The 19,108-nt window shown below is 36.8% G+C and overlaps 4 protein-coding genes and 1 non-coding gene across 5 annotated transcripts; 3 read left to right on the top strand and 2 right to left on the bottom strand.

Annotated features, from left to right (window-relative positions):
- Positions 1–3,187: 3,187 nt before the first annotated feature.
- Positions 3,188–5,478, bottom strand: LOC111782121 (adenylate kinase 1, chloroplastic-like). The gene is made up of 4 exons (XM_023662919.1): positions 5,101–5,478; positions 4,695–4,835; positions 3,831–4,103; positions 3,188–3,683 (listed from the first exon to the last, which is right to left on the bottom strand). Exons 1-4 carry the CDS (start codon positions 5,419–5,421, stop codon positions 3,540–3,542), a joined length of 879 nt encoding a protein of 292 aa, XP_023518687.1. The 5' UTR covers positions 5,422–5,478; the 3' UTR covers positions 3,188–3,539.
- Positions 5,479–7,309: 1,831 nt separating this feature from the next.
- On the top strand, positions 7,310–7,393 carry TRNAM-CAU. The gene is given in 2 exon segments: positions 7,310–7,347; positions 7,358–7,393. It is a non-coding gene; the product is annotated as a tRNA-Met (tRNA).
- A 260-nt stretch (positions 7,394–7,653) lies between these two features.
- Positions 7,654–13,391, bottom strand: LOC111780928 (pentatricopeptide repeat-containing protein At5g02830, chloroplastic). The gene is made up of 12 exons (XM_023661288.1): positions 12,773–13,391; positions 12,356–12,443; positions 11,875–12,082; positions 11,403–11,510; positions 11,042–11,206; positions 10,350–10,937; positions 9,932–9,997; positions 9,709–9,789; positions 9,450–9,547; positions 8,582–8,795; positions 8,384–8,444; positions 7,654–8,098 (listed from the first exon to the last, which is right to left on the bottom strand). The coding sequence occupies exons 1-12, from the start codon at positions 13,350–13,352 to the stop codon at positions 7,767–7,769; spliced, it is 2,589 nt and encodes an 862-aa protein (XP_023517056.1). The 5' UTR covers positions 13,353–13,391; the 3' UTR covers positions 7,654–7,766.
- Positions 13,392–13,999: 608 nt separating this feature from the next.
- On the top strand, positions 14,000–15,786 carry LOC111782004 (mediator of RNA polymerase II transcription subunit 4). The gene has a single exon (XM_023662760.1). The coding sequence runs from the start codon at positions 14,150–14,152 to the stop codon at positions 15,371–15,373; it is 1,224 nt and encodes a 407-aa protein (XP_023518528.1). The 5' UTR covers positions 14,000–14,149; the 3' UTR covers positions 15,374–15,786.
- A 398-nt stretch (positions 15,787–16,184) lies between these two features.
- Positions 16,185–18,449, top strand: LOC111781562 (60S ribosomal protein L4). Its single transcript, XM_023662229.1, has 2 exons — positions 16,185–17,352; positions 18,018–18,449. Exons 1-2 carry the CDS (start codon positions 16,246–16,248, stop codon positions 18,129–18,131), a joined length of 1,221 nt encoding a protein of 406 aa, XP_023517997.1. The 5' UTR covers positions 16,185–16,245; the 3' UTR covers positions 18,132–18,449.
- Positions 18,450–19,108: the final 659 nt, after the last annotated feature.

Consider the following 19,108-nt stretch of genomic DNA (forward strand, 5'->3'; position numbering starts at 1 on the left):
TTAATATATTTTATATATTTTATTTGGCTCGGTTAACTCAAACGTTTTGTCCACGGACCCAAAATCAAACCGATTTAGTTCGGGTTTAGAAAAATGAACTCATTACTGTCCAAAATGCTAATTCAATCCAACCCTCGGGTTGGTCCTGATTGTCTGGTTGAATATACACCCCAAGATAAAAGGATAAAATAAATTAATTAACAAATTTTAAATTATATTAATTAAACATCAATTTTTTTTTTATTATTATTTAAACAACTGAATATCTAAATTGATTTTTTTATAACAGTTTAATCTATATTATTATAATTTATACGTGCATGAAATTTGTAATAATATTTTCAACAATAATTGATAATGAAGAGATCAAAAGGAGATACTACAGAGAATTTTTGTCTATTTTTTATTTAATAATATATATTCATTTTAATGGACAATTTCTATTTCCTAATATAATTTATATTAAAAAATTAAAACATTAAAAAAAATTGCTATTATTTATTATATTTTAATATTTCTCTCGAATATTATGTTAAACCGTGCCCATGAAATTTATTATATTTTAACATATTATGGTCAAATTTTATTAACATGTTTGAAAGTTTATAATTTTAATTGATACGTGAAATTTCAAGATATATCTCTTAAAATTGATTTTTTTCTCTAATTATTATCCAAAATTGTATAAATCTTTTTGCTAGGAATTTAAGATAAATAATTTATTTGAGTGATTTTAAACTAATTTTAGATAAAATTGTGTTACAAATATATTATTTAAAAAAATCAAATTTGATTGTTATAGTTTTTAAAAAATTGAAATTTAATTTATGAGTTTAGATGTTTAAATTAATTATATGATAGATATGTAGCTTGTGCTTAATAGATTATTTATCACTTATCACAATCGCAGTTTGATGGTAGCGAATTTGCGATTGTGTGACACTCACTTCCCAGTAATAAGTAAGTTAAGCCTATTCGTTTTTGCGTCGCCTACAGCCAAGTGAAGTATACTCGAGCCTCAAGCTCCGATTCAAGAAGAAAGTTTTAGAAAACGGGGACAGAGAGATTTCAAAAGAGAGTTTTTAAATCAAGATTTGAAAAATTAAAATTGGTGTTATACGAGAATGTAAGCAAAAGGCAATAACAACGGCTTGCTACACATAACTATCGGGTAGAGGAAAGTTCAGAGTTCTACCCAACTGTAAAAAACACTTGTGAGATTTTATCAAATTATGAAGACGAAATTCTAAAAGTGAATGGATATAATTATAATTTTCTCTCAAACGACTTTTAGGATTTTTTATTTTTTATTATTAAGTTCAAAGTTTTTTTTTTTTAATTTTTGAAAAAGTTTTAAATTTTGTTAGATATATATATATATATATATATATATATATATATATATATATATATATATATATTTTTTTTTTTTAAGTTTAAAAGTATTTTTTAGATTTTTGAAAAAATTTATGAATTTTTACACAAGGTGGTATTTTTATTAATTTGAAAACTAGAACTAAAATATGAAAATTGATTAAAATTGTTTGTCTAATTTAATTTTTATATATATATATATATATATATATATATTAAAGATTTAAATTAGATATATATTATAGATTTAAATTGGTACGCTGTGACCGGTAGTAGGATATCGGCAATCATGACGGAACGTGAGACGTCGTTTTCTAGTGTAATTTAACAATTTATTATTATATTATTTTCGGGGATAGTAATTCAAAGTTTGGATATGATATTATTGAACCTGCAATAATATAAAAATATAGTTTGCGCATCCAATACGAACACGCCACGTTGCACCTCTTCGATTTGGTAGAATTACACGTGTCGATCTCTCATCATAAGATCTTTTACACGTGTCGATAGTTCATCGATCTCAGGCTAAATTAATTAAAATATCCATAAATTTTATACTTTACTTCAAAAATATAATTAAATTTTTATTAGTATTTAAAATACAATTCCCCTTAAAAAAAATTAAATTATTACCGTTCCACCTAAAAATAACAATGGTATAAAATAATTTTATTTCATATTATCAATTTATGACGTTTAATAATCAGAAAATTGTCATAAATTAGGATGGCCTTATAGTATTTGTTGTTTCTCAATTTATTTCCTGTTGTTCACAAAATTAAAATAAAGTCCCACAGAATTTAACAACTTTCAATTGTACCATTTTTGTAAATTTTCATAACCCGAGACTTATTTGGAATGATTTTTCAAATGCTTAAAAACAGAATTTTGACGAACATTGTGTTGACCAAATGATCGGGAAAGTATGGAGCACAGACCATCTTGAACCATCAAACTATTGTAGTCAAGAGCTGGTATTGAGCCCTAGATTCAATATGTGCAGCTGTGTAAACTTACTGCCTGGCAAAAACTAGAGCCAAACCAGCTCGGCCAGCTGCAATAGAATGAATTAAAAAGTGTGGAGCATAAGCCATCTTGAACCACCAAACTATTGTAGTCAAGAGCTAGCTGGTATTGTGCTCTCTGGTTTCAATGTCTGCAGCTGTGTGAACTTACTGCCTGGCAAATGCTAGAGCCAGCCAGCTCGGCCAGCTGCAATAGAATGTGTACTCGGGTGGGGCATTTAGAACAGTCTTCCAGACCATATGCTATGGACGGGAAAGAAATCTACTCCCTTCTCAAATAGTTCAAGTTCACCACTAGCAAATATTGTCTTCCGTGGACTTTCCCTTTCGAACATCCCGTCTAAAGTTTTTAAAACATGTCTACTAAGGAGAGGTTTCCACACCCTTATAAAAAATGTTTCGTTCCCCTCTCCAACCCCTTTCGAGAGAGAGACGGATATGGACATGGGTGAACTGCATTGTAAATAGTTCCTCCAGCCTATCCCTTGCAGAAGCATACAAGAAAATTTCGCCATTACGAACATTTAAGACCTGAATCTCAAACAGATATAGACATAATTCCACAGGGAAAACCCAGAAGGGCTACTATAAGTACAATAATGCACTTGCACCAGATCGATCAATGAACAAATCTACTAAAACTGACGCAAGTCTAGTCTAGCTTTAATGTAATTTCTCTTTCTAATGAGAAACAAATGTTTCATTGATGGATATGACATATACCAAAAAAAAGAAAAAAGGAATGACCTAAATATATTCCATGTATCTGTCAAAAGAGAAATTAGTTGAACCAACGAACAGAGAACATCATAAAAATCATCAAATGGAACAATGTTATACTAATGAACATTGTGGTACAAGAATTCAAAATCATTTTTCTTCTAGTCGAGATAGATACTCAATGCTGTTACAAATCCCTGTTTGCAGCGAATCTACTCAACCAAATTAGAACGTGTGAAATAATTCTCCTCCCTCCTTCCCAATTGGGGAAAAGAAAGAACAACATAACAATTTAGAAATTAATAAATAAATCTCAAGTTTGTTTAGTTTTCAGTTTTTTATTGTCCTGCAAAATTGTTTGTGCCTGTTGTATATGTGGAAAATAATTAACTAACCAATCATTTGCCGCACTGCAATTTAGGCTGCTGCAGAAAGTTTCTCCTCAAAATCATCAAGATTAAGAACTTTCAGCAGCTTGGGCCAAGACTCTGGGATGCCACCTGGTAAGTCGAATTCCAACAATTTCCCTCTACTACGGTAATACTCCTCAACAGGTTGACTCTGATGACACACACAAAAACAAATAGGAAACAAGAAATCGTCATTAGCTTAGAACATCAGAACGAACATCGTGACAAGCGAAAAGTAACGCTATTTTCCCCCTTAATTGATCACTGATATTCAGAATGCAACAGAACTGGAAGCTACCTTTTCATTATACACTTGAAGACGCTCTTTTACAACTGTTTCGGTATCATCTGCCCGAGTAATTAGTTTAGACATACAATGTGTAGGGGGAAGCAGTGGAGGCATACTCATTCCAGGATTGCCATTTACACCCTTTACATTAATGGAGGCAAGATTAAAGTTTTTTCCACACTGACCACAGATTCTTCTCCCAAGGCATTTCTCAAGTAACACATCCTCTCGGAGCTTTAGATTAACCACCAAGTCTATATCAATCACCTCTTCCAAAATTTCCTAAAATGAAAGCAAAGAAACCAGAATCTAAGCTGTCGCCTGTAAAGATTTCAGAACAAAAAGAAATACGCAAAAAGAAAACAGAAAGATGAGAAAATAGAATCCCATCTCATAATTATCTACAAAATCAGCATCAGAAGGCTTCCAAGTGTTTATTGTTGCTTACTCCACTCAGGATTTTAGTCTAAAAAAGCAGAATTAGAAGGAAATTAACACTTTTCCGTAGTAAAATCATTTATTAATCTTTTCAGAAAGAGGTTCAAGATCATGAAACTTGAAGTAATCTAAGGAGTTCGAATCCCAGGATTCATTTTCATTTTCGCAAAAATTGAAAATGGGTAATTACTATGGAGCTAATATATGGTACAACTCCACATGCAAGACAATGAACAGTGGAGGTGATCAGGAAATGACTTTTTGACAATTGGTTTAAAAGATGGACCCGCTTTAGAATTAGTCGGAAAAACTTCTGTATGAAAAAACTATAGCCAAATTACTAATATTATTAGACCAAAAACGATGAAAGAGAAAAAAAGGAAAGAAAAAGTGAAAGCTTAATGACACATTTCATCTTTACCACAGAATACTCACTGCTTGTCTAATTGTCCGAGGGAAACCATCAAGGATAAATCCAGATTCACCTTTCGCCTCACCGGCTTCAAGTCTCTTGGACAACAAGTTGATTATGATCTCATCCGATACCAATTTTCCCTGGTTAACAATCTCTGATAGCTGCATCGATCGAGATTAAAATGAGACAAACAAAGACAGAAAGGGGAAAAAAAAAGCTTAAAAACCTTCATCGTGCAACTGTTACAAGTTATCATCATAATTTGAAAAAATGAACACAATGATTGACTAAATCGCCAAATCGAATCTACTATCAACCCTTCGAGATACTAACGCTCAATATCAAAGCAGATTTAAATTATCAGCTGCAATACGATCCAAAAAGATTACATTTGAAGTTACATAAACAAATGAAAGGGGAAAATACCTGGCGAGAAAGCGGGCTGGAGGAAGCGAGTTCTTCGCGGACGAGATCTCCGGTGGCGATGTGAGGGATACCGAGAAGGTTACAAAGACGACTAGCATAGGTCCCCTTGCCGACGCCAGGGCATCCAAGAAACACCCATTGAACGTTCCGATCCTTGGGATCTTTGCGGGGAAGATTGTGGTTTAAATTAAAAGGCAAAGTCGTAGTAGTAGGAGAGCTGAGTTCAGCAGCAACAGCTGAAGAAAAGCATCTCCTGAAGAGAGAAATGGATGAAAGAGACGAAATCGTAGAGGATTTCGAATAGCGGAACAAGGCCGCCATGGATACTGCTCTACTGGAAGTATCCGATGGTCCAAGGGAGTTGGAAATGATGGAAATATGTGCTTTTAAAACTAGGGTTTCGTTCGTTACGCGCGCGCGTGTTCGATGAATGCAATAACTCCCGTCAGAATAAATTATAATTTTTTTTTTTTTAAATAAAGGTTTAATATTCACAAATCCCATAAATATAACATTATTTTTCAATATTTAAAATCACTTTTTATATTATTTTTCATCTTTTCCATTTCTTCCAAAAATATAACATTAGGTCATTAGACAACCCGGGTGGTGTCACTATTGGCTAGCGTGTTAGGATTCATAGCTTTGAGTTATCCTGAGCTCGAGAGTTCGAGCCTCTCTCTCACCCCAATATTCCTTTTTTCAATGTTCTTTTTTCATTAAATTTAAAATGTGAGGTCTCCTTTTAGGTCTTTAATGGACTTTGCTCGAAATGAGGAATAAGGCCCATCGAAAGCCTTTTCTCATTTTTTTCTATTAATTTTTATTTATTTCAAAAACATAACATTAGCTTGTTGGACAACTAGGGATGGTGGTGCAGTTTGCGTTATGTCTCATAGCTTTGAGTTATCTTGAGCTTGAGAGTTCAAGCCTCTCTCACCCCTATTTTATTTTTTCAATGTTTCTTTTATTAAATTTAAGACGTGAGGTCTTCTTTTGGGCCTTTAACGGGCTTTGCTAAAAATGAGGAAAAGACCCCTCGAAAGCCTATTCTCATTTTTTCTATTAATTTTTATTTATTCCAAAAACATAACATTAGGTTGTTGGACATCCAGGGGTGGTGGCACAGTTGGCTAGCGCGTAGGTCTCATAGCTTCGAGTTATCCTGAGGTCGAGAGTTCGGGCCTCTCTCACCCCAATTTATTTCTTTTCGATGTTTTTTCATTAAATTTAAAATGTGAGGTCTCCTTTTGGGCCTTTAATGGGCTTTCATAATTTTTTCTATTAATTTTTATTTATTCCAGAAACATAACATTAGGTCTTTGGACATCCCGGGGTGGTGGTGCAGTTGGCTAGCGCGTAGGTCTCATAGCTTCGAGTTATCCTGAGGTCGAGAGTTTGAGCCTCTCTCACCCCAATTTATTTCTTTTCGATGTTTTTTCATTAAATTTAAAATGTGAGGTCTCCTTTTGGGCCTTTAATGGGCTTTCATAATTTTTTCTATTAATTTTTATTTATTCCAGAAACATAACATTAGGTCTTTGGACATCCCGGGGTGGTGGTGCAGTTGGCTAGCGCGTAGGTCTCATAGCTTCGAGTTATCCTGAGGTCGAGAGTTTGAGCCTCTCTCACCCCAATTTATTTCTTTTCGATGTTTTTTTCATTAAATTTAAAATGTGAGGTCTCCCTTTGGGCCTTTAATGGGCTTTCCTCATTTTTTCTATTAATTTTTATTTATTCCGGAAACATAACATTAGGTCTTTGGACATCCCGGGGTGGTGGCGCAGTTGGCTAGCGCGTAGGTCTCATAGCTTCGAGTTATCCTGAGGTCGAGAGTTCGAGCCTCTCTCACCCTAATTTTCTTCTTTTCGATGTTTTTTTCATTAAATTTAAAATGTGAGGTCTCTTTGGGCCTTTAATGGGCTTTCCTCATTTTTTCTATTAATTTTTATTTATTCCGAAAACATAACATTAGGTCTTTGGACATCCCGGGGTGGTGGCGCAGTTGGCTAGCGCATAGGTCTCATAGCTTCGAGTTATCCTGAGGTCGAGAGTTCGAGCCTCTCTCACCCCAATTTTCTTCTTTTCGATGTTTTTTTCATTAAATTTAAATTGTGAGGTCTCTTTTGGGCCTTTAATGGGCTTTCCTCATTTTTTCTATTAATTTTTATTTATTCCGAAAACATAACATTAGGTCTTTGGACATTCCGGGGTGGTGGCGTAGTTGGCTAGCGCGTAGGTCTCATAGCTTCAAGTTAGCCTGAGGTCGAGAGTTCGAGCCTCTCTCACCCCGATTTACTTCTTTTCGATGTTAAAATGTGAGGTCTCCTTTTGGGCCTTTAATGAGCTTTCCTCATTTTTTCTATTAATTTTTATTTATTTCGGGGTGGTGGCGCAGTTGGCTAGCACGTAGGTCTCATAGCTTCAAGTTATCCTGAGGTCGATAGTTCAAGCCTCTCTCACCCCAATTTTCTTTTTTTCGATGTTTTTTCATTAAATTTAAAATGCGAGTTCTTCTTTTCAGCTTTTGGAATAAAGCTGAAGAAGGCTTCATTTCTTCCCAACTTCCTTTTATCATATATAGACTTTACTTCATAAAAGGTAATTACAAGATACAGCACATTATCATTATATCATTAACAAAAAGAATCATTCTTAGGTATTGATCACCGATATTCTATTATATCCCTATTTCTTTGCAGCCAGTCTTTCAGTGATTTCTTTGTAACCTTAAGCCTCTGTACAGCTGCTGGTTTCCTAGTGGTGTACTTATTCCTTCCCATAATTCCATTCAGTTTTGTAAGCGACATGTTAGAGCTTTCTGAACCAGCCACTTCATCAAGAGCAGTTGTAGGTCCTGCCGGAAGAACTTCAAGCCCCAACTCGTATTGCAAGAGTTTGGTTATTGCATCTCGCACTTCAAAGTTTTGTGCAACTAACTCTGGTTCAACTTTACTCACTCCTAAAATGATGAATATATCATCTTTTACTGATTCTCCTGCAGCCAAGAGAACAATGTTAGCACCCCTAAAGGATCAAAGGACGCTGCTAAAGTCCACAAGGGTTCAGTGTTGAGGATGGGTGGGAGGGAGTCCCACATTGACTAATTTAATGATCATGAGTTTATAAGTAAGTTCAGAGCAAAGTGAGCTTATGTTAAAAGTGGACAATATCATACTATTGTGGAGATTTGTGATTCCTAACATTCAGTACTATTCTTAGAGGTGTGCTTAGACAGATGTACTATTCTCGCAAGTAGATATGTTTTGGAGTATGGCATTACCTAATGCATAATTCTCCTTGATCATTCGCAAAACTGCGAGAACGACGATACGGGCTTCGACCTGATCACATTCACCAGATGCTTAGTTTCATGCAGGCATACTTTTGAAATTTGAGATAATTTATACAAGGCATATTTTAAGGGCAAACTGGTGCTGGTTTTCCAAATAGAAAATTCAGTTCATGCTATTATGCGAACCTTTGTGAGCTCTTGCAGGTCAATCGCTAGGCTTTCGGTAAAACTCTTCTGCAGATGCTCAGCAACTTTTTCAAGAATTAAACATCGTGGTTTCCCGATGTCGGTTCTATTACAGGGTGCTGTCGCCTCCTCTTGCTGCTGATTGTTATTCTGTAGAACTCCTTCACACCATTCTGCAATCAACTCCTTGAGATAATGGTCGTCGGATTTGAACCTGAAAATGTTTTGGTCTGAAATAAATGTCCGTTCATATGCAAAGAAATCAAAGGCATCTTCTGGGCATTGCAAAAATGCTCGCTAAGCTGGAAGAATGGAAAAAGACTGATTTATTTTACTTCATTGTTGGCAAACACTATACCTATCATGAATAGGAGACTAAATGTCAGTAGCGGTAATTGGATCTCGACATGATTCTATTGTGAAAAAGGACGATCAAATCTAGATTAAATTATAAGCTTAGTTCATGAATTTTCAACATTATGTCTATTTAGTCGGTCTAAATGTCCCTAAAACTTTAAACTTCAAATTTGTCTAAGATCACGAACTTTCAACTTTATATCTAATAGAACAATTAATTATAAAAAAGTTAATACATTAATGACCTATTGAAAGTTTAGGGTCTAAGCATAAAAAAAATTCAGTTAATAAAAATTCAGTTTTATATCTAATAGATTATTTACTTGTAAAAAGACTAAATATGTTGGGGACATGTTAGACTCAAAACAAGAAAGTTTAGGGGCCATTGACACAAATTTGAAAGTTGATGAGGTATTCAGTACTATTTAAAGTTTAGGGACCAAATAGACAAACTTGAAAATTCATGAACTAAACTAGTAATTTAACCTAACATCAATTTTATATACGTTACCCTGATTTCCTCATGTCCTGGTAAATAGCAAGGCATTGCTGTACTTCGTGTAATGAGCCATAAGTACTGCGGGCTCTCAGAAGTGTACTGTAGGTCACCTGCAAAATGAAAGCTACCATGATTATGGATGCCTCTCTTTTCCTTCCATGGTTGGTGGTCCATAGCGCTTAAATTCTTAGCTGCTAATGAAAGACAATCAAGCTAGCAGATGGTTTGTGACTCTTGCAATGTTGAACGGAAAAAGAAGATCAATACTTACTAAATTTGGCTGTATCTCAAATCTTTTCATTTCTTCAAATAATGAAAATGCCAGCCTCCAGTTTTTACATCCAACGCAAACCTATACCATTGCCAATGACAAGGACGTTTTAAGAAAATAGCCAACTAATTTATGCTGGTATGGGGGCATCACTATAATGAACTTCAGATGTCGTCTAATGATCATGGTTAGACTTAAAAAGTATGACAAAAGAGATTGAAACCTTGATAGCCGTCGTGTATGCAACAACATCAGGATCAACTCCAGCCATACGCATGGTTGTCAAGATCTGCACTGAAAATAAACATTGCAAGCGAACAGTGCATTAAAACGAAGCTAAATGATCAAATACAGAGGCATGTAAGAATGAAGGAAGAAATCATAGAAGCATTCAGCAATACCACACCAACTAGAATTATATTCTCAAGGCTAAAGCTCTCCTTATCCCCCCACCCCCCCTTTTCTATCCTCCTCAGCTGTCTTAGGAAAGGAAGTTTTTAGCCTCCGGGAGAACAGGTGATGGATAGAAATGTGTAATGAGCAATGAAATTTTGACGACAATGGAAAGTAAACTCGATCAACAACGTTGCCAATGCTAAGAGGAAAAATAACTTAATCGAGAAAAAAACTACATTTTTTACCTGCACAGCACTTTTCACGTCACGAGATCCTCCACATATGTCAATCAAAATTGACCAGCTAATGTGATTGGGTGTAAGGCCAACACTTTTCATCTCCTCCATCAAAGCTTTAGCATGGTAATAATCAGTACCACAAGCTTTCATTAGAATATTATAGGTTGTAATTGTAGGTTTGAAAGCAAAATTCCCAGCAAACTTGATTTGATGTACATGAGATTGAGCGTTAGGCATATTAGTAATACACAGTTGAGATGTTGGATCAGCATTCAAATTGTCATCGGTGCTGTTTTTTCTCTCTATATTATCCCAGAGTTCCTTTTCCTTCCAGGAGCGAAATAGACGAAAAGCTCTATCAAACTGGCGAGCTTCGACACAAGCATGTAAAAGAATATTACAACACTGTGTATTAGGTTCACATCCTGCTGAAACCATCTCTTCGAACAATTCGATTGCCAACTCAACAAGACCCGAATTAGCACATGAACTGATCAATGAAGACCAGGTCACCATATTTGGTGATACTCCAGCTGATTGCATGTCTTCTTTGACTCTGAGCGCCATTTTCCATAATTTCGCATCTGCAAAAACCTGAAAAATAATAATAAATCCTCAAAATATGAGGATACTGTACCGTAGTATTTCACGGCTAGAATTTTTACAAATGAAATTTATATGCCGAGTATATCTTGCACCTTTACAATTGTGCTGTAGGTGAAGACATCCAACTTCAACACACCTGTTGTTTCCAAATGCTTTACTTCCCTGTAAATGTCCTGTGCCAGATCAACTCTTCCTGCTAGGCAACAGGCCTTGAGAAGGATATTATATGAGGCCATATCAGCTGGTACACCAAGATTCTGAATTTAGAGTACTCATATCAGAGATGTCGCATCACCAATGAACTCTGTATCTTCGATCTTCTAAAAGCATGATTAAATACAGGGGATAGGGATATGCATTGAACATGTTGAGAAACAATGAAGGAACTCTATGTCTCCAATCTTTCATTTCTTCCAATGTTGGTGTGTGTTGAGAGAGAGAGGGAAGGATTACCTGCATATTTTTGTACAATTGAAAGATGTAGTTCAAATCATGGGCGTTTACATTCATGAGACTGTTGAAAACGTATACATTCGGGGTGACATTCTGACTGAGCAAATCCTGCAGAAAATTGAAAAATAGAAAACCTGAATCTCTGTGAATATAACTCTTGTAGAGACCTAAAGAATATAAGAACTTTCAATACCACATTTTCCTGAAATCTCTAATTTATGACAGAGTATCTGTTGCACACTAAGGATGTTGAAACTGATAGTCAAGAACAGTGCTTTATTTTCTAATCTACAACTGCTCAGATGCTTATAAACTACAACTGCCATTTCTGGATAGATGTTCGAGCAAGAATTACCTTATCATATGACGATGGGGGTAAGAATTACCTTAGCATAGCTATTCGAGCAAAATCATCTTTAATGTATAAACAACAAGCATTGAACATAATTTTGCATTGCAGTTAGCACAGTACCTGATGATAGATGTTCCTCGATTTCTTGTAGTCACCACAGAGACCACAGACATCAATTATTGAGCGGTAGATATACATATTAGGACCATTCATATGAGCCTTGGATTCTGTATATGCCATGAAAGCAGATTTCAAGTCCCTTTTCTTGCCAAATTCATTTATAACTGTACAGAACAATATATCTGCTTGTGGTAAGATGCTAGCATACCTGTATAATTCATCAACAACAAATTAGTGGTTCAGAAACAGTATATTGTATCGACACCGATTACTGCTGATGATTCCAAATACAGTGAATAAAACTACCAAGTCAACTAAAGACCGAACGACTATAAACATTAATTCTTGTAATGGTTCCTCACCCTCCATGCTCCAATATACGTAAAGTCCTTTCACTCGAAACAGCCCCAAGTGTATGTTACAAACTTCATTGAATTTTAACCTCTTGAAAATGCATTTGATAGCAAAAATGAAGGTTTACCTAATTGCCATTTTTGGATTACGGGCATCAACACACAGTTTTATTACTTCGGACGGCTTCATCATTTCTTTGATTGAGAAACCAAAACCTGAAAACGGTAGCTAATTGTTAAACAATTCAAATAAATACCTGTTGGAAATCCAATCATGAGCATTAATAGAAGCAGGTTGTTTAGTAATAATCAATTTCCATATTCAAGTAATTGAGTTCAGATTTCACAAATGTGCTAAGCTTTAACGTTAAATTTACAGCACAAACAAGGATCAAGCATGGAAAAAGAAGTTTCCTCTTAGAATTACCAGCCCTAATCATAAGAATGGTTCTTTAAGTCTGATGTGACAATGTCTACTCTGCTACATTTCAATATATTCCTGCCGCAAAATTTAAAAGCAAGCGCATGAAAAATTCCTAAGTTACCGGAAAGAACCTCCATGAATTCGACGAGCTCCTCTAAGTCTCCGGACTTGGAAATTCGACGGCATTCTCTCCTCAGCGACTCTACAGCCGACTCATCGCATAGTCCCACAGCCGAAATCCCAAGCTCCTCGACCTTCCTCAAAACCTGCACGACATTCCAAAGATTCCCTTCTCTAAGACACCGCGAAATCCCCTTGGCCACAAGCTCAACAGCCAACACCGCAGCGAATTGCGAGGGCTCAACACCAGCGACGACCACACTTTCCACCACCATCGCAAAATCGTCAAGCTTCCCGCGCTCGGCAAGTTTCGATGCGACGTCAGCGTAATGACGGAGAGAAGTTTTCCCGCCGGATGAGGCGCCGGCAATGTCCCATTGGACAGAGGACAGAAGAGGAGAACGGGAATGGATAGTGGAAGGACGAGAAGAAAACGGTGAGTGCGTTCCAGTGGGAAATACGTTGGAAAGCGAGGATTTTAGGGCCTTGGAGTGGCTAGGGCGGCGGGAGCAACGTCCGGCAATGGAGCTGGAGGAAGAGGAGGAGGAGGAGGCGGAGCCGAGGATGAGGAGGCCACGCATTCTTGGCCAACGGTTAACGAGTTCTGAACTTCTTCAGTTGANTTTTTTTTTTTTTTTTTTTTTTTTTTTTTTTTTTTTTTTGTATGAATTAATTATTATTTTCGGGAATGGATTTGATTTGAAAGGCAGCGGTTTGTTCTCTGTTTGGTGTACGAAAACGCCGCCGTTTCATTCCTTTTCTTGTTCAGATATTTTTAGACTCAATATAATATTATTTTTCTATATTGTGTTATATATTCGTTTTTTTTTTCTTATTTTATATTCATATTTAAATAATTTTTCACATAATAAAAATATTACTACACAGTCGATAATTAATCTTTAATTTTTTAATTCAAAATTTGATTTTTTTTCAATGTAACCTATTTTTTTTTTTAATATTTTAATAATATATGGAAGCCTCCAAGTTTCAAATTATAAATGGTTTGGTTAATAATATGAAATATATTTACCCAAAATTTAAAAAAATTAATTTAATATTTAAATTTTTTAATATATATGGGATAATTTTGACAGTGAAAGGGTAAAACTGTAATAATGAGCCCAATCATGTCCAGCCCAATTTTGACCCATACTTTCGGCCCAGCCCATTTATTAAAAAAATATTAGAGATTATTAATAAAATAATTAAAAGGAAAAAAAAGGAGCGATAATCAGCGACGAATCGCCGATCTTCTCCGTCTTCTCGATCTCAGGTTCTCTCCATTCCCATTCTTTGTTTCAATTTTCAGTTTGTTTTTCTTCTGTTGTTCTGCGGTGATTAAACCCTAATTCGATCGCCATTGAAGCACTCAAGAATGCTTCAGCATCAAATTGTACAGTCCCCAGCAAGATTGGGCTTGACGAACCCTAATTCTCCTTCAATTCAAAACCCTACCCCACCGAAATTGCCCCCTTCTCAACAATCCCACCACCAAAATCAATCCAATCTTTCATCTCCGACTCCCTCCTCCACGCTTCTTCCTCTCCTTCCTCCTCTTCCTAGAGCTCAAGCTCTTCTCCTGCAAATGGCTTCTTTAGCTTCCAAGCTCTTCGAAGTTTACCCCAATCGAGCCCTTTGGCTCACTGCATTTCGGGGCTCTCTTCCCACTTTTCTTAATTCTCAAACCCAGTCGGCTCCCTCTACGCCGCTTGATTCTACTCCGTCTACTTCAAAAGAAATTCTGTCACTGTTTAATGTTCTGCAGACTCAGTTGTTTGAAGCTGTTGCTGAGCTTCAGGAGATTCTTGATCTTCAAGACTCTAAGCAAAAGATTGCTTATGAAATGCGGGCTAAAGATGCTGCTCTTCGTGCTTTTGCTAATAAACTAAAGGATGCTGAACAGGTTCTTGATGTTTTGTTTGATGATTATGCTGATTATCAGGGTCATAAACGTGTTAAAACGACCGATGATGTCGAAAACGAGTCATTGTGTTCGTCTACTACTGTTGCATCCCAGTTGAAATTATCTGATATATTGTCATATGCTCATAAAATAAGCTATACTACTTTTGCACCACCTGAATTTGGAGCCGGACAAGCTCCGTTGCGCGGGGCGCTTCCCCCCGCCCCGCAAGAAGAGCAAATGCGTGCTTCCCAGTTGTATAGTTTTGCTGATCTTGATGTTGGCTTGCCTAAATCAGTTGAAAGCACTGAGAAAACCATCGAGCCAATGATTGAGCCACCAGCTCCGGTGCCAACAGATGCCAATCCTTTAGCTCTGGCTGGTATTCAAGGGCTGCTTCCTCCAAATATCACTGTGCCATCTGGTTGGAAGCCTGGAATGCCTGTGGAATTACCTAGAGATTTACCAATGCCCCCTCCTGGATGGAAGCCTGGGGACCCTGTGCCATTACCCCCATTGGACTCTCTTCCTGTTGCTAGAGTTGACGAGCCACAATTGAGGCATAATGCTCTTCCAGGATTACACAGACCTCAAGAGCCAATTCAAGTTAGGCATGTTCAGTTGGATATTCTCGATCAAGACGATGATAGCAGCGATTATGCTAGTGAAGAAGGAAGCTCTGAAGATGATGATTGAGGAAACCCGCCTGCTGGATCACTGACTAAGGTGCCTAAATGACCGTATAGCGACGAAACGGGCATGGGTGTAGAGATAATCACAAGGTTGCTGCTTAACCTTTACCTTTAAAGAGTGTGTAATAGTTCACTGATCCCTGAATATGAATGGAGATTAAGCATGTTTACTTTGTTTTGAATGTAAGCTAATCAAACCCTCTTAGGATACTGGATGCACTTTGAACCTGAGTAAAGAGTGTCCTAACTTTAGTACCATGTCGTTGGTCAGTCGAGTGCGTGCTTAATAAGCTTTTAGTAATTCATGAAAGCTATAGCCTCGCTAATTCTCGTGATACAATCATTTTACCTTACTATATTTGGTCGTCGAGGTGACTTGTAATGAAACGAAATGAAGATTGCTGATGTTGTAGCGTTTTCTCGTGTGGTGATCATTGAACTCGAAAAATTTCTCATTGGCTTGTTTCTCTTGTCATTTAGGATTTCACAGTTTTTAGCCTATTGGCTTGCGTTAATGAACAATGAATGCCGTTCTTCTAAAAGAAAACTATACTTTTTGGGTTTCAAGAACTGGGCTTTGAATCAGGCCCATTTGTTCGGTTGGCCCAAACGAATTGGGTTGGGCCTGGCATGGAATTCGAGGAAGACGCAAATAACTTCATATTAACAAAATGAAAATATTGAATTGAAAAGTTGGGGTCAATAATGTAATTTCACACCTTCATTTTATTATTTTTCATAATTAATAATTAAGAAAAAAATAATTAATGATCTATCTTTGTGACACGAAACACATATATAAACGCTCAGCGGGCAAACCCTAATTCTTCTCTTCCTTTCTCTCCTCTTCTTCACTTCACACACGAACACTCTTCAATGGCTGTTGCCGCCGCTCGCCCACTTGTTTCGGTTCAGTCCCTTGAAGGGGACATGGCCACTGATGCGGCACCCGGCGTCCCGCTGCCCGACGTGATGAAGGCTTCAATTCGGCCGGATATTGTTAGCTTTGTTCATTCCAATATCTCAAAGAACAGCCGCCAGCCCTACGCCGTCAGCAAGCGCGCCGGCCACCAAACCTCCGCTGAGTCCTGGGGTACCGGACGTGCTGTGTCCCGTATTCCCCGTGTCCCTGGCGGTGGTACTCACCGTGCTGGTCAGGGTGCTTTTGGAAACATGTGTCGTGGTGGTCGAATGTTCGCTCCAACTAAGATCTGGCGACGTTGGCACCGAAAGATCAATGTGAATCAGAAGAGGTATGCTGTTGTTTCGGCTATTGCGGCCTCGGCTGTTCCATCGTTGGTTCTTGCTCGCGGCCATCGTATCGAGTCTGTCCCTGAATTGCCTCTTGTTGTGAGCGACTCGGCCGAAGGCGTTGAGAAGACCTCTGCTGCAATCAAGGTTCTCAAACAGGTTGGTGCTTTTCCCGATGCTGAGAAGGCCAAGGATAGCCATGCGATCCGTCCTGGTAAGGGTAAAATGAGGAACCGTCGCTACATTTCTCGCAAGGGTCCGTTGATTGTTTACGGAACTGAGGGCGCTAAACTTGTTAAGGCCTTCCGTAACATTCCGGGAGTTGAGATTGCCAATGTTGAGAGGCTTAATTTGTTGAAGCTCGCTCCTGGTGGTCACCTTGGAAGGTTTGTGATCTGGACCAAGTCTGCTTTTGAGAAGCTTGATTCTATCTATGGATCTTTCGAGAAGCCTTCAGAGAAGAAAAAGGGTTACGTTCTCCCAAGGTCTAAGATGGTGAATGCTGATTTGTCGAGGATTATTAACTCTGATGAAGTCCAATCTGTGGTGAAGCCGATTAAGAAGGCTGTTAAGAGAGCTCCATTGAAGAAGAACCCATTGAAGAACTTGAACGCCATGCTCAAGCTTAACCCGTATGCCAAGACTGCTAGAAGAATGGCTCTTTTGGCGGAGGAGCAACGTGTTAAGGCTAAAAAGGAGAAACTCGACAAGAAGAGGAATTTGACTACAAAGGTACATCATTCATATTCTTAGTGATTATCTTCATTCTTTTAGAAATTAAGTTGCGCATATCTCCATAGCAGATTGATTGGGCTGGCGATTTCCTTCAAATATTTATTAAGTTGATACTATTTTTGATGTGGGTTTCGTTTCACTCTTAAGATTGATGGCATAATTAATTTAATTTCATGTTACATACAGTGGAATCTTTGTATCTGGCTTATAGTTATTGGGTCTGCTTAATGATATGCTTTTATGAAAATTATTGCTCTATGTTCAATCATGTCCTGTTATCATTTAACTTCGATATGCATCGTTCTTGAGGACTACTGTTTACTCTCATCACTTATACTTCATAATTGATTAGATTGGTCGAATTCTTAAGTACACTTTGTTCTATGTGCTCGCCTTTTCCATCCTTGTAAGTTCAATTTATCTGTTGTTGATTTGGTAGAGAAATAATTTATTTTTTAGATTTCTTTGTTTCATCATGATGAGGAGATGTTCATTCAATCCTTCAATCATCAATACTCCGTGACCACAAGTTGTTTTATACGGTGGCACGATCATATGATCATATCATCTGCATTTTGTGGAACCAGACTTTGTTGTCTCAGTACATATCCTATTCATGGTGTCGACTTTCTTTTCTCATTTTTTGTACATGACCCTCACAGGAGGAGGCTACTTCAATCAAAGCTGCAGGCAAGGCATGGTATCAGACGATGATCTCCGACAGTGATTACACCGAGTTCGACAACTTCTCGAAATGGCTTGGCGTCTCTCAGTAATTTTGCTTTTCTTTATTCAAAATCTCATAGACCTCATTACTTCGGTAAATCTAGTTTTGTCGAGGAGTTGATTTTTCTTGCTTGGATTGTTGTTGCGTTTTAGAGTTTAGGAGAACAATGAGTGAAGTAAACATGATAATTTACCTTTGGCCTTTTGCTCTCCCATTTTTATCTACATTCCTCCTCTTTTGTTCATCTACAAGGAGTGTGTAGTAGTTGCCTTTTATCATGTCACCATGGTGAGATTACATGCACTGTGATATGCAATTCTTCTGCTTTTAATGGTCATTGTTCTTGATGCCCTTTTATTCAATGCCATATCATTTTTCCCCATTGGCTTAGCCTCAGCCTTGGAGTGATTAGAATTATGCAATTTCTAAAATTGAAATTGTTGGGGATTTGTTCTCCATCCTTGATTTCAAATTTTATGAAAAATTATGCAAAATATATTGTTTAGAGGACCATATTTAGAAGGGTAATTATAAAAAATATTGTTTACAATTGTATATTGTGTGTTTATAAATCTTCAATATATACTAATATAATATATTTTCTTCCCCCATATATTTTTAATATCATTTGATTATGTTTTGAATTATTTTGTTTATATTGTATTTTTTTCCCCTTAAGATTTGCCAACCTTATCTTCAACAAATTAAATGCACAAACAAAAGGTACTAATTTGATTGGGTTGGAATAGATTTTTTTTGACGAAATGAAAATTTTAGTTCGGTTTTGTAGGTTGAATGTCTTTTTTGTTCTGTCAACCCGAATAATTTGAGAATAAGATCCACAACCCAACTCTACTCTTAAAATTATTATGAAAATTAAGAACATTTGACGTTTCTTTATAGATGTTAGTGTTGTATTTAGTGTTGTATTGTGACGCGTGAATGTTTAATATTCAAGTTTGATGCGAAAGTGAAGAAATCAATGACTAGACTCAATTATGGTTGTGAACCTATTCTAATCATTTG

This window comes from Cucurbita pepo, chromosome LG19, assembly GCF_002806865.2.
Source record: "Cucurbita pepo subsp. pepo cultivar mu-cu-16 chromosome LG19, ASM280686v2, whole genome shotgun sequence".
NCBI classification, from domain to species: Eukaryota; Viridiplantae; Streptophyta; class Magnoliopsida; order Cucurbitales; family Cucurbitaceae; genus Cucurbita; species Cucurbita pepo.

Excerpts from the sequence above, each read along its gene's own strand:
- LOC111782121 (XM_023662919.1), bottom strand. The coding sequence starts at position 5,421 with ATGGCGGCCTTGTTCCGCTATTCGAAATCCTCTACGATTTCGTCTCTT. Across the intron at positions 4,836-5,100 it reads CCAGCCCGCTTTCTCGCCAG|CTATCAGAGATTGTTAACCA; the intron begins GTATTTTCCCCT and ends CGATCGATGCAG. Across the intron at positions 4,104-4,694 it reads CTCGGACAATTAGACAAGCA|GAAATTTTGGAAGAGGTGAT; the intron begins GTGAGTATTCTG and ends CTTTCATTTTAG.
- LOC111780928 (XM_023661288.1), bottom strand. The coding sequence starts at position 13,352 with ATGCGTGGCCTCCTCATCCTCGGCTCCGCCTCCTCCTCCTCCTCTTCC. Across the intron at positions 9,998-10,349 it reads ACGTGAAAAGTGCTGTGCAG|ATCTTGACAACCATGCGTAT; the intron begins GTAAAAAATGTA and ends TTTTCAGTGCAG. Across the intron at positions 8,099-8,383 it reads CAAGGAGAATTATGCATTAG|GAGAATCAGTAAAAGATGAT; the intron begins GTAATGCCATAC and ends TCTTGGCTGCAG.
- LOC111782004 (XM_023662760.1), top strand. The coding sequence starts at position 14,150 with ATGCTTCAGCATCAAATTGTACAGTCCCCAGCAAGATTGGGCTTGACG.
- LOC111781562 (XM_023662229.1), top strand. The coding sequence starts at position 16,246 with ATGGCTGTTGCCGCCGCTCGCCCACTTGTTTCGGTTCAGTCCCTTGAA. Across the intron at positions 17,353-18,017 it reads AGAGGAATTTGACTACAAAG|GAGGAGGCTACTTCAATCAA; the intron begins GTACATCATTCA and ends TGACCCTCACAG.